This window comes from Psammomys obesus, unplaced genomic scaffold (assembly GCF_907164565.1).
Source record: "Psammomys obesus unplaced genomic scaffold, mPsaObe1.curated_primary_1811, whole genome shotgun sequence".
In the NCBI taxonomy this organism is placed as follows: Eukaryota; Metazoa; Chordata; class Mammalia; order Rodentia; family Muridae; genus Psammomys; species Psammomys obesus.
In genome coordinates this window covers 31,253,065-31,267,202 of record NW_026585895.1, presented here as the reverse complement: position 1 = coordinate 31,267,202, position 14,138 = coordinate 31,253,065, and the positions used below count along the sequence as shown (strand labels likewise).

Genomic DNA, 14,138 nt, shown 5'->3' with positions numbered 1-14,138 from the left:
GATAGATAGATAGATAGATAGATAGATAGATAGATAGATAGATAGATTTAAAGACACACACACACACAGTGGACCATAATAGCAAAACGAAGTGATGCCATTTGTAGGAAAATAGGATAAATCAGAGATCATATAAAGTAAAATTACCAAGACACAGAAAATTAAGTATAAAGTGTTTTCTCTCAGACATTTAGGCTAAAACAAACGTAAAAGACTGAGTTGGAAGTGGTCAATGGGTTACAAGAGAAGGGTAAGGCTGATGTAGTCAAAGCAACATATATGCATGCATGGAAATGTTACAACAAAACCTATTAAAGCTCACGGTAAATATTCAGCTCACTACAACACTAAAAATGGGAAAAGCAGCATTGCCAAAGTGTCGGTGTGTTGCATCACCCTTGGACCCTGCTCACATTTCCCTACACCTGACTCTGATGAAGAGCAGGCAAATGCGGCGTCTGCAAGTAGACACTGGTGACATTGAACCTGGGGTGATTTCCATGCCAGAGGGGACAGCAGTTATTCACATCTTAGCTCCTGCTAAACAGGGGCCTCACTGGTGGCAAGGCTTTTGCATGAATCCAGGAAGAGCTTTCAGCAAGTTGATTTGGCAGAATCTACCACTTTCTCTGTGGATGTGCCCCGGGACTTGGGGGTTGAAGTCGAGTCGGTTGAAGCAAATTCTCTCCGGAGATGATGTCTTTCTCAGCTACGTTCATCTTCATGGTCCTCTTTTGTGTGCAGTCTCTAGCTGCATTGCTGCAAAATGGCTTCATGGCCACAGTGTTGATCAGGGAATGGGTACAAAGCCAGGCATTCCCTGCAGGTGAGATGATCTTGGCCTGCCTGGCTGCCTCTAGGTTCTGTCTGCATGGACTATCCATCCTAAACAACTTCCTGGACCCCTTTAAGGATTGTCCCCAGATTAAGTATTTTCATGTCCTCTGGGACTTCATCAACACTGTCAGTTTCTGGATTACCACCTGGCTTGCCGTCTTCTACTGTGTAAAGATCTCATCATTCTCCCACCCCATCTTCTTCTGGATGAAGTGGAGAATTTCTCGGTCAGTGCCCAGGTTACTTCTGGGATCCTTGATCACTGGTGGGCTGTCAGCCATCTCCTCGGTCACTGGGAAGATAATCAGCTCTCAGATGATGGCTGACACAAACTGCACACTTGCTTATAGAGCAATGGCATTCCATCAGTATTATTTTCGCTGTCACTCAATGCTGATGTGGGTCATTCCATTCTTCCTGTTTCTTCTATCTATTATCTTACTTATGTTCTCACTGTACTGGCATGTGAAACAGATGAGGTACCACAAACCGAGGCCTCACGATCGTGATCACAGGACCCAGGCTCACACCATGGCTCTGAAGTCCCTTGCCTTCTTCCTCATCTTCTATACGTCATATGTTCTGTTCTTGGTGATGGATGCCACCCAAGCTGTAACTGTCCACAATTCCTGGCGCTGGGCCTGGGAAATAATAACCTACACAGGCATCTCTCTCCATTCCACCATTCTGATACTAAGTAGCCCCAAGATGAGACGGGCCCTCAAGATGAAGTTTTCAGACCTTTGCTCTGTCAGCTCATAAGACATGAAGGGCCCTGAACAAATGGTGACTCCACTCTCAAGGTATCAGTATTGATAACCTGTTCTCTAATGAATAGTGCTTCCCACGGCAGGAATTAGGGAAGTTTGAGTACGCTCTCTCTCTCTCTCTCTCTGCTTGTTTGTTCCCATTCCTTCTGTGCCATACTGTTTATTTTTCCACATTTCTGTGGCTCTCTTGCCCCTTCTGCTACTTTAGTTCTCTGGTCTGAATCCCAAGTCACATTGGTCTCACCTAATAGTCTCATTTCCCCATAGGTCTCTCAGAGTCTCTAAGCAATATTCTTCTAGCGTTGGAAACATTGGTCTTTCATTCTTCATGGATACCTGTAACCACTGCCAGATTCTCTCTGAGCAAACTAAAGTCTGGTTTTATTGGCATAGATTCCCCAGCACTGTCCTGTGACACAAACTCCAAGCTCCTTACTCCTGTTTGTGCCTCAGTTCAGCCTTCCTGTGCTATAGCTTCTGACCACTGTTCCATGAATCCTTCTATTACATCCCATGTTCTCTTGACACCAAAGAACAGGCACTTCCCTAACCCTTCATTCTTGTTTCTTCCCACTTTGTTTTCTCTGTCAGTCTCTGTCATTCTTATCTTTTTGTGCCCACTTAAAACTAATCCCATCATGAAGCTTTATCAGTTTTATCCCAAACAAAGCTGAGGACACATGTAAATTTTGTCCCAATGCAGGTCCTCACAATGACTTTGTATCCTTCCTTAAGTTGAATTAAAAGATGGTGGGTGTCTGGTTTTATGTTGAGGTCTTTGATGCACTTGGACTTTAGTTTTGTGCAGGGTGATAAGTATGGATCTATTTGTATTTTTCTACATGTAGACATCCAGTTAGACCAGCAACATGTGTTAAAGATGTTATCTTTTTTCCATTGTATGGTTCTGGCCTCTTTGTCAAAAATCAGGTGTTCATAAGTGTGTGGGTTTATTTCTGGGTCTTTTATTCTGTTCCATTGATCCACCACTCTGTTTCTATGCCAGTATGATGCAGTTTTTATTACTGTTGCTCTATAGCACAGCTTGAGATCAGGGATGGAGATACCTCCAGAAGATCTTTTATTGTAGAAAATTGTTTTAGCAATTGTTTTAGGTTTCTTGTTATTCCATATAAAGTTGAGAATTTTTCTTCCAAGGTCTATAAAGAATTGTGTTGTTAATTTGATGGGAATTGCATTAGAAGAAAAAGTGGGGAAGAGCCTTAGACTCATTGGCACAGGAGACAACTTCCTGAACAGAACACCAACAGCACAGTCTCTAAGAACAACAATCAATAAAAGGGATCTCATGAAACTGAAAAGCTTCTGTAAAGCAAAGGACACTGTCATCAAAACAAAACGACTGCCTACAGATTGGGAAAGAATCTTCACCAACCCTCCATCTGACAGAGGGCTAATATAAAGAACTCAAGAAGTTAAACAGCTACAAATCAAGTAATCCAAATAAAAAATGGGGTAGAGAGCTAAACAGAGAATTCTCAATAGAGGAATATTGAATGGCAGAGAAACTCTTAAAGAAATGTTCAACATCCTTAGTCATTAGGGAAATGCAAATCAAAACGACCCTGAGTTTTCACCTTACACCCATCAGAATGGCTAAGATGAAAAACTCAACTGACAACACATGCTGGAGAGGTTGTGGAGAAAGGGGAACCCTCCTCCACTGCTGGTGGGAATGTAAACCTGTACAACCACTCTGGAAATCAATCTGGCACTTTCTCAGACAACTAGGAATAGCACTTCCTCAAGATCCAGATATACCACTGCTAGGTGTATATCCAAAAAAGGCTCAAGTATACAACAAGGACATTTGCTCAGCCATGTTTGTAGCAGCTTTATTTGTAATATTTGTAATAGCCATAAGTTGGAAATAGCCCAGATGTCCCTAAATGGAAGAATGGATACAGAAATTGTGGTACATCTACACAGTGGAATATTACTCAGCTATAAAAAAAAAAAAGAAGGAAATCATGAAATTTGCAGGTAAATGGTAGAAACTGGAAAAGATGATCCTGAGTGAGGTATCCCAGAAGCAGAAAGACACAAAGGGTATATACTCACTCATAAGTGGTTACTAGACATATAATATAGGATAAACCTACTAAAATATATATACCTAAGGAAGCTAATCAGGAAAGAGGACTCTGGCTAAGATGCCCAATCCCCATTCAGAAAGGCAAAGAGGATGGACATCTGAGGAGGGAGAAAACAGGGAACAGGACAGGAGCCTACCACAGAGGGCCTCTGAAAGGCTCTATCCTGCTGGGTATCGAGGTAGATGTTGAGACTTATAGCCAAACTTTGGGCAGAGTGCAGGGAATCTTATGAAAGAAGTGGGAGATAGTAAGACCTGGAGAGGACACGAGCTCTACAAGGACAGTGACAGATCCTAAAAGTCTGGACACAGGGGTCTTTTCTGAAACTGATACTCTAGCCAAGGACCACTCATGGAGATGGCCTAGAACCCCTGTGGAGGTAGCCTATGGCAGTTCAGTATCCAAGCGGCCTCCCAGTCCATAGACAGGGACTGTCTCTGACATGAACTGATTGGCCTGCTCTTTGACCACCTCCCCCTGAAGGGGGAGCAGCCTTACCAGGCCACGGAAGAGGACAATGCAGCCACTCCTGTTGAGACCTGATAGACCAGGATCAGAGGGAAGGGGAAGAGGACCTCCCTTTTCACTGGACTGGGAGAAGGACACGGGTGGGGAAGAGGGAGGGTAGAATTGGGAGGGGAGAAGGGAGGGAGGTATGGGGGGGATACAAAGTGAATAAACTGTAATTAATAAAAAGAAAAAAGAATAAACACTAAAAAAAAAAGATGCTGGGTGATATGGACATGTTAGGTTTGGTCCAACAAAAGACAGATGAAAACAAAGGAAATCTTCAACAATTCTTCATTTTAGTAATCCTGCTCTTCTTGTCTATCTATCCAGAGAAGGTACCTAGATGCTAATGCCTAAGCTTGTGGTCCCCACTCTGGTATTTGTGTATGATGGTCCTCGAAATGCATATATATATGGGAGGGACCTCCATGCTGATATATTTTTATCTTCTGTAAATTCCTAGTTTTCTGTATATTTATTGTTCATATATCACTAAAGTGAGGTGTGTGTATAAGTAATAACAAAAATGAGCATGATAATGTCTTGGACATTCAGACTGCTGTAAAAGAAAGAACATTGGAATTATCATGCTTCATTAAACTATTTTTCAAAACAAGGAACATGACCAAAAAAAAAAAAAAGTGAGTTTCCTTTTATACTGCTGAAGAGATCAATATGTCAAAAGATGGGTTCTTAAATGTATGTACTTAATAACAGTGTCAACACATGACAAAATGGAGAGTAATAGAAAAAGCACACAATTGCAATCGGCCATTAACAAACATTCTTTCCTCAAGAACTGATTTAACAGGCAGACAACAAATCAGTAATGATACAGAAAGGTTGAATAATTCTGTCAACCAACCTGACCTAACTCCCATCTATGGAAAGCAACGCCAACACCAGAATGCATTCATTTGTCAGTGTATACATGGAGCACTTATCAAAATGGATCATCTTCTGGCTTCAACATAAGCCTCCATAAGCTTAAAAGGGTGTGTTTCTAGTCATAATCCATAACAGAAAAAAATATCTAGAAAAAAGTCAGAGGCTTATAATTTAAATGACATGTGTATAAATAATCCCCTGATCAGAGAAATCAAAATGGAATTTAGAAAATGTAAACTGAGTGAAAATGGAAAGGAAATGTTTTCAGAGGTGTGGTATGCTGCCTGCAAATATAGAGATGGTATGGGAATTAACTAAGTGTACATGTTCAAAGAAAGAGCTCAAATCAGATTCCACCCTAACAGAGTAGAAATAGGAGAGCAATAGAAAGGCAGATTAATCAGAAGAAATGGAATTAACAAAAGCCAGAGTGAAACCGACCAACAAAGGAGAAAACTGAAAAGAGAGCAGACAAGATAAGCAAACCAGAATCTGGTTCTTTGAACTAGGTTAGATTGATTATTCTTCAGATGCGCTGATGGCAGAGGAGCAAACTACCCACTGCAGGGAGGGGAGAGGTAATACTACGTTCTTGAAATCGTAAAAGGCAAACAAGGGAATGTCTGAACAACTTCATGCTAACAAGCTGAACAGCTTAAGGAAACACAGCTTTCCTGGAGGGTGGCTTCTGGAGACTGTGGCCTACATCCCAGCCAGGACCAGTGGATCCATGGTGCCCTTGCAGGACTGTGGCCCTAGGAATTCCCCTAAGCAGTGACCGTGGGACTCTCTTCTGTGATAAGGCTCATGTCCTCTGTGTCTCGTTGTTTAATGATTTTGTTGAGTTTGTTTTGTTTTCTGTCTTGGTAAAATACGTTCTTCCACCTCCTGGTCATCAGGATTAGTGGCAGGTGCCTGCTAAGCTTCTCACTGGCTCCCACTTACTCTTTTCAAATGGTGTCTGAGAATACTTTTTTTGGGAGAAATTATACATCTAAATGTATTTTATTTTCCTCTCAAACTTGAGAGGAAAATAAAATAACTTTTCTGGGTTCTTTAAGTAGAGTTTTTTTTTTTTTCTTATCTGCTCCCAAACCCACCACCAATGCACAGAGGGAATTATAATCATTTATCTCATTATTTTATTATTTATCATTTCTATCATTATGATATCATAATATATAATGGCATATCATTGTTATATAATGATACATATGATAAATAGTGAAATAATGATTATTAATTATGTTAGTCATAATTAATTAATAACACCACAATTAATACTATTATCATTATTTATCATTTATATCATTATTTCATTATTATCATTTCCAAGTGTTTTTTATGTATCTTCCTGAAGACATTATAGATCCATCATATTTATCCAATATTTTTGTGGATATTTATAAAAGAAATATGAATAAAAAGAAAATGAAAATACAATCAGCAACAGTTAATTATTATTCAATACATCCTGTTTGTATACATCATTCTATATTCTAGCAAACTGCAAAGCTTCCCAATAATAAAAATATATCTATAGTTGCTCTAGGTATTTAAAAGAAGAGATTAAGAAAAATGGTAAAGCCAGGTGGTGGTGGCGCACACCTTTGATCCTAGCACTCAGGAGGCAGAGGCAAGCAAATTTATTTGAGTTCAAGGCCATTCTGATCTACAGAGTGAGTTCCAGGACAGCCAGAGCTACACAGAGAAATCCTGTCTTAAATATTAAAAAATAAATAAAAAAGTAAATACTGACTCTATAATTTTAAAATTGATAAAGTTCTTTGTCATGATGAATGTTATCATAAATTCCATCTCATACTAGGACAGACCGCAAATTGAGTGAGTAGGGCATCAAAGACATCTTGTTCAGACTTATATCAGTGTGTGAAAGCTTAAATTAATCTGCACCAAAACTGCTTTAGTGTATCAATAAACAGAGTGCTAACTTAAATTGCAGTCTAACACTCACAAACAGATGTACTCTGCTAGGTATGATACAAAACACAATTTCAATTAATAAGTAAAATACTGCCTTGTCCATTTGCATCCAATCATTGACAGTGATTGTGTAAGTGGAATAAAGAAAGAAGGCTTTGTGTTTTATAGTTTTTTAAGTAATGGACATATATTATGATTGCATTGAAAGAAGAAAATGATTTTAAAGTTGATAATAAATCTTTAAAAGTTCATTCCAAAATATTACCACAAACTGTATGATGCAGGCTGAGATATTTTCTATTCTATGATATTCTCTCAGCTGGAATTATTTCAGTCATCCTCATAAGCCGTAATCATTGAGGTTTTCAATGGTACAGTTAGCAGAGCATTTATGTGTGTCTGTTTCAGGGACCTGAAAGAGATACAAAACATATTTTCTTTCGGTGAGTTCTGCCAACGAGCCGGTAGTGTTACAGACTTCCACATTGACATCCAGGAATAAACAAAATGTACCTCCAGCTCTGTTGCTAGGAAGTGCTCTCTGCTTTGCCAGCCTGTGAACTCACTATTCCTTACACTCTTCCACGACCTGAAGAAGCATGCCCTTTGGGGTTAGGGTGTGTTGACCTTATCTATGCTCACTTCCATCTCTCCCAGCCATGGATGGACTCATAGGGTAATCATGTCCTTAATTCAGATTTGGCCCTTGGAGAACCAGTCACCATGGTAACTGCTGCAGACATGGGCTCCATTAGTGCCCTCGCCAGGGATGTTCCATCCAAACTGACTTGTTCACCCTTGGGGTTCCTGTAAGCCTGCCATTTTCACATGAAGTACCATACCAAAAACAAGAATCCTGAGGTGCTCCCTGCTCTCCTGAATGCTAAGCTTGCTGGACAGTGCAGGTGAAGACAGCGCGGCTGGTGACTGAGCCAGGAACTTGTCAATGTACCTTCTGCATGTAATTCATTTAGTGACATGGCAAATTTATGAGTCTATTGTGATTTTATGAGATTTACAGAACAGGAAATTGAAGTGCTGAATGCTTTAGTAATTCTCCTAACATGTTACAGACCCTACAAGGCAGGCTAGAGTTACAATTCAAGATGTCTTATCTCAGAGCTCTGTGTTGTACTGTACCCACGGCCTTCCTCGTGGCCAGACCTGTCATTTTCCCTGAAACACAATTTCCTTTTAATTGAATGAGTTTGAATTAGACTTGAATTTGCTTATGTCCTTAAGTTTACACTACAGAAATCTTAATAATAACACATTCGGTTATCAAGCAAATCTCAGGTGATGTTTTGAATCTCCCAACGCCACGTGTTACTTAAAAACCAGTTCTACTTCCCTTCAAACCACTTCACTTCAGCTAGTCTGGGAGCATCTCAGTTAAGCCCAGGCTTAGTACCTCTCATTCCCACTAGTAGGAGCCTCTGGTGCTGCACCATGGACCATCTGTGAAAGTCCGTTAGGCATCTGTGCATCTGCAAGTACAACCAAAGATAAAGTATCACTCATGAGGTTATCTTTGACCAGCTGGAAACCAGAAACAATGAATGTGTGCTTCCTCCTTTCGCTTCCTGAGTAGATGGCTGAGGGGCCATGCCAATCAGCTGTTCTTTTAAAGATCTCCTAAGCGGTGGCTCCCACAGTCAACCCAAGCACCCAACATGCCTGTCTCTCCTGTTCTCTGTTTGACTGCTGAATTACGTGGTAATTCTTTCATGGTTAGCTTTCACTCAGAAGTGTCAAGGGTAATCAGGTCTTTAATTTAGATTTTAGGTCCATCATTTTAAATCTCCTGCTATAGAATATATTTAAAAAAAATTGGAGGGGCTATAATACTAATACAAGAATTAAGTTTTCCATTTTAGCTAACATTTTTGAAAAGTATGTTTTTGATCTCCAGACTTTTTACCCAGTAAACTGGACCAGGGGGTGTTCAGCAAAGGCAGGAACATTGCACTGAAAATACTACTCGATATCTGCTCTTCAAAAATGTAGCGCGTCCTTGCAACACACTTGACAGTTGCTTTGGGTTTGCACCTGTGACAATGTGTGACAATGGCAACTTATTACAGAATTTAAATGTCATTCCTGCATCTTAGTTTTATTGCTGAATAGATCGATTTAGTTATTGACTCATAGGAAGCGGTGCTGTGTACTTCATTACTTACAATTAAAGGGAGAGATTTAATAATAATAATATCGAAAAGTATCACGAAGTTTGGGAACGTAGCTCAGGGGTGCGGCACTTGCCTACTGCGTACGGGGTCCTGGGTTCAGTCTCTAGAACGGAAGCTCCATCTGATTTGCAGGTTAGGTGGTGCTGCTCATGATTAATAATAAAAGCCAATTCTATCATCAAAACCTGACATGGAACTTTTCCTTTTTCTTGTCCATGTTCTGTTTTGGTTTTGAGACAACTTTACTATGTAGCCCTGACTGGCTTTGAACTCTCTATGTAGACAAGGCTAGCATAGAACTCACAGGAAAACCACCTGCTTCTGCCTCCTGAGTTCTAGGTTAAAGGCATAAGCCACCCTGCCCCCAGAGTGTACCAGACATACCACAGGGACGACTGACACTGATTCAAAGAAAAGACAGGGGTGGGCAGGAAAGAAAAAGCAAAACAGCATATCCACAGAGCTTTAAAGGAAGATGTTGTCGCCGTTGCTTACAGCGAAGGCAAAGACATTTTGAGTTACAAACAGGACTCTCCCCATGCAAATACTAGCAAATCCAGGTTGCTAGGCTCACACGCCTGTGACTCTGTCACTGCTGCTGTTTCACATAAACCTCCCACCTGGAGGGGACTACAAAGAACCATTCCAGGCACTCTTTGTTCTATATGAAAGAAATGGATTATTTGAGGAAACGTCGAAAGAAAACATTCAAAAGAAAAAAACTTTGGCAAACTCGAAAACATTAATATTTCAAACGAAAGCGTTTTCTTTTCTTGGTGTTGTGTGGGAGGCTTTGGTTTGGTCTCCATGACGGACCCTTATCGTAAAGCACACTACAGTTCACTGCTAATGACACATAGGGCACGCTGGGTCTCCGAATCTCGGGTCTTTCTAACTGCTATGGTCCCCTTCATTTCCGCTCACAAGGTTTTTGGTAATAACGGCCAGGTCTGTGGCTTTGTTTGCTCTTCCCACAGACACCAGGCACCGCTGCATTTCCAGGCGGAATGTCCCAGAAACATTAACACTTGCGGCTCACCCAAGTAGGAATCTGTGGCGTGGCAGGCTTGTATTTGGTTTCTACAAATGACGAGAAGATCGCCGCTTTGAAGGGCTCACGGTTAGGCTACCAGCTGAAGTCGGCATTATATTTGTTTTTTCTTTTTTTTGTTGTTGTTGTTTTTTGGTTATTTATTTGTTGTTGTTTGCCTGTTTATAAGAGTTAATACGCAACCTCAGCTGGCACGGTACCCATTATGTCGCCCAGGCTGGTCTTGAACCTGAGATAATCCTCCCCTCACCTCATGAGAACCAGGAATACTGGGCATATGCTATCACACCCAGCTCACATTTTTAATATTTGGTTCTTTTAAGAGAGACCTGACACACCACCCCAAAGCACGTCGTTTTAGTGCTCAAGGAAATAATACAAGAAGGGACTTCGACTTCTCCCTACCTTTCTCCCTGACTCACGCCATGAAGATGCTGTCAAACTTCCTCTGAAGCAGGTCGTAAGACTTTCCATTTAGAGGGGCCACCCGCTACCTGGAGGTGAGAAACGGCCTTGCCTTAACAGCATGGAGCCTGGTGGGGAGAGTGTTCGGGTTTGGTTTCTTCGGGGCTGGGCTGAAGCAGCGCTGAGTGGGCTCAGCGAGCGCTCCACGGCAGAGCACCGCACACCACAGCACAGCCTTCGCTCAGGTCCTTCTGCCTCTCACCTCGCATCCTCCCTACATTCTCCACGACTGCCCACACCATCCAACTTAGCAAAAACCGTTCTAGGGCCACTCCCCAGGCACCTGGGTCCTGGGGAGCTCCTACCTTACAAATGTGGATACTTGTATCCCCTTCCTTAATCTCTTTCGTTCTGGAGTTCCAGCTGTGGTCAGAGGAAAGCAGAAATCTCTCTTTCCCTTACGTTTTTAAAACATCCATATTAAATCGGATCCTCAAATCTAATTAAGTTCTTTTTTTTTTTTTAAACTTTTCGAAGAAAGCCTGACATAACTTGTGCTGTGTTTTATGACATTGCTGGGGACACTGCACTGCTGTGTGCTTAAGTTTGGTGCCCAGTGTCATCTGAGGAAGGGTCTCTGGGCATGGTGCCCATGATCTAGTAAGTGAACACAGTGTGTTTTTAGATGAATAAGTTGATTTCATTTGTATAATTGAAGCAAGAGTCATGTTACCTTTACCTCACCCCTTTTTTTAAATCTTTTATCAGTCTCATTGTTTTTGAATAAACTGTAAGACAAATATACAAATGTACTGTGTGTTAGCCAGGCTGGAATGTCCTGGACTCACTTGAATGCTCCCAAATATTGAGCCAATAAAGAGATTTGGGCATTTGTGTTCCCTGAGTTCCTCCTTTATACGAAATGTGGAATGTGCTATAAACCCCAGACGATGTTGAAAGAAAATGGCTGAGAGAATGAGGGATGTTTATCCTCGTGGCCAGAAGAAGTGCTACAGTACATTTGCAAGAATAGGACTGAGCCCTTTTGCTTCAGGTGACAGTCGCTTTGAAGGTGACTGTCACGTGACCAGCCGCATTAGCTTCTGATAGTTCAACATCTCCTTCGGTGACGACTTGCTCCACTTTGTGTGAGTCCTTTGAGGCAAACAGTGACCTGTCTTAGTGTTCCTTTTGTTTTGAATGAAAGCAACGTCTATAAACAAACATCAGAAGACACAGCTCTCAACTCAGCCTGGCAGCAAGCGGGGCTGAAGGGAAAGGTCCAGAGCTGAGGTCAGCAACAAGCCATGGAGAGATTCAAATGCTGGAGTGGCTGCTCAGAATTTGTCTGGATTTTCGGTTCACGAGCATAAAAATAAACACTCATGGGGTCATTTGCTTACAAAGGGAAAGCCAAGGCTTAGATATTTTCATTCTGGGCCATGGCCCAGGCTTTGGGCTTGTGGCCAGGCAGCCTATAGGATGTCAGGAAATGGCATTGCAAAGCCATTCTGTTCATGATGAAGAATAGAAAAAGAAGGGAAGAGAGTGGCCTACAAACCTCCCATAAAGCTCCATTACCTCCCAGTAGCATCACCCCAAGGACCAAGCCTTTAACACATGGGCTTTGGGGGAAAACTACTTTCAATTTTCGGATTCTTTTGAGAAAGGCATTATTGCTCACAGCTGACAACAATGTTAATCATTCAGGTCATTGGATCAAAACTAGGAAATGCACGTGAAAATTCATTTCTGTGTGTGTGAAAAGTAGCTTAGAAGATGGAATTTATCAGTACTGTTGCCTACCTGGTCAGGTAATTTGAAGGCAATTACATTGTTTTGCTGACTTTTCATTTCCTCTCTACTGAAAATTATAAAATAATAACAATAATAACAAAGATGCATCAAAGCATTTTGTTTGGAGTTTCAGAGAAGTGGTATGCAAGAGGTCCCTAGTAAGTACAAGAGAATGATGATGTAACTGTTTATTACTACAGAAGACACTGTGTTTAATATAGTAGTTCACATTATTTACACTGATAAGTTCTGCAAACAAAACATACTCATAATCAAAGCTAATATAATTTATTAGCTTAATTATATTAAAGCTTTCTTATCATTTCCACTTTAACAGGCATTATTGAATCTGAAACACCCAGATATTTTCTTTGTATTCTATCCTGACATTAGAGCATCTGGGATGGAACCAGATGCCTGAGGCTGAGAAAGGCAAGGCTTCTGTTACTAGTAGAGAGACAGCCTGGATGGGAGAATAGAAATCTCCAGAAAGCCTGTTCCCCAAGGCCTAATCATTACCCCATTCCCTCACCCCTCACCACATACACAGCATTCTTCCCAGCTCCAAAGGCTGGGGCAGGCCCCAGCTCTTGCAGTTTATTTCAATAAATGCTCCAAGGCACAGAGTGCCAGGAAACTTGACTCCTTTGCTTTTCAGACACCGAACCTCTACCTGCAGGAGGAATGCTTAGATCAGAGCAGGGAGATGAAGAGTTCTGAGTTAAACTCACAGTTCACCCTTAACCTTTCGTGAACCCTATTCTCCAGCTCAGAAAACAATATCTATAGGCAAAGCCTGTTGTGAGCCACTTCCAAAAGGCCAAATAGGATTTGACAAATGTTCGCTCTACTCTGCAAAGCTGGATTAGGTGGAACTGCCTTTCTGTCTAAAACCAACAGTGATCTTGAAGTTATTATGTGTATTTTAATAAAGTTGTCCTGCAAAGAAACACAGCTCAGACTCCTTGATGTGTTTCTAAACTTTATACCGATTGTCAAAATGAGCTCCACCTGGTGTGGCATGCAGAGACAGCAAAGGGGAAATCGGTTTTCTCCAAAGGCATCCCACTTAGCTTTCCTGCCATCAAAGAAAAGATGTGATACTTCTTGAAGGTTAAACCTGCCGGGTACTACGTGTTTCACTTATAATGTAGCAAGTCATTTTCCACCCATGAAAGATAAGACTCCAACCATCTAGAGCCTGTCTAAGTTCAGTGATGATAAACAAGAGAATCCAGGAGTCAGATGAAAGCCCATGTGATCTCAAAGGCAAACTCATTTGAAATCCATAGTGAAATGAAAACTACAAAACTACTGAGAACGTGTTTATGGAATATTACAATGCTTTCATCCCACCATAATGAACAGATCACATTTGTACTAACTTACACTTCAACCTGACTTCAAGAGATTTTGATTTGTTTTTATTATTATTGGTGTTTGTGTGCATGTGTGTGTGTGTGTGTGTTTGTGTGTGCATGTGGAGGTGGGAGGAAAACTTTCAGGAGATGGTTCTTTCCTCCCACCGTGGGTTCTGGGGATCAAACTCAAGTTCCTGGGCTTACATTTTAACCCACTGAGTCATCACACTGGCCCACAAGAGAATGTTTCTAGGTTTGAGAAATAAAGT

At 41.2% G+C, this 14,138-nt stretch overlaps 1 protein-coding gene across 1 annotated transcript; it reads left to right on the top strand.

The window, feature by feature from the left end:
• The first annotated feature begins 681 nt into the window (after window positions 1–681).
• LOC129671174 (taste receptor type 2 member 134-like) lies at window positions 682–1,599 on the top strand. The gene has a single exon (XM_055599822.1). The coding sequence runs from the start codon at window positions 694–696 to the stop codon at window positions 1,597–1,599; it is 906 nt and encodes a 301-aa protein (XP_055455797.1). The 5' UTR covers window positions 682–693.
• Window positions 1,600–14,138: the final 12,539 nt, after the last annotated feature.

What these genes read in the sequence shown, in the direction of transcription:
- LOC129671174 (XM_055599822.1), top strand. Translation starts at nt 694, where the DNA reads ATGATGTCTTTCTCAGCTACGTTCATCTTCATGGTCCTCTTTTGTGTG.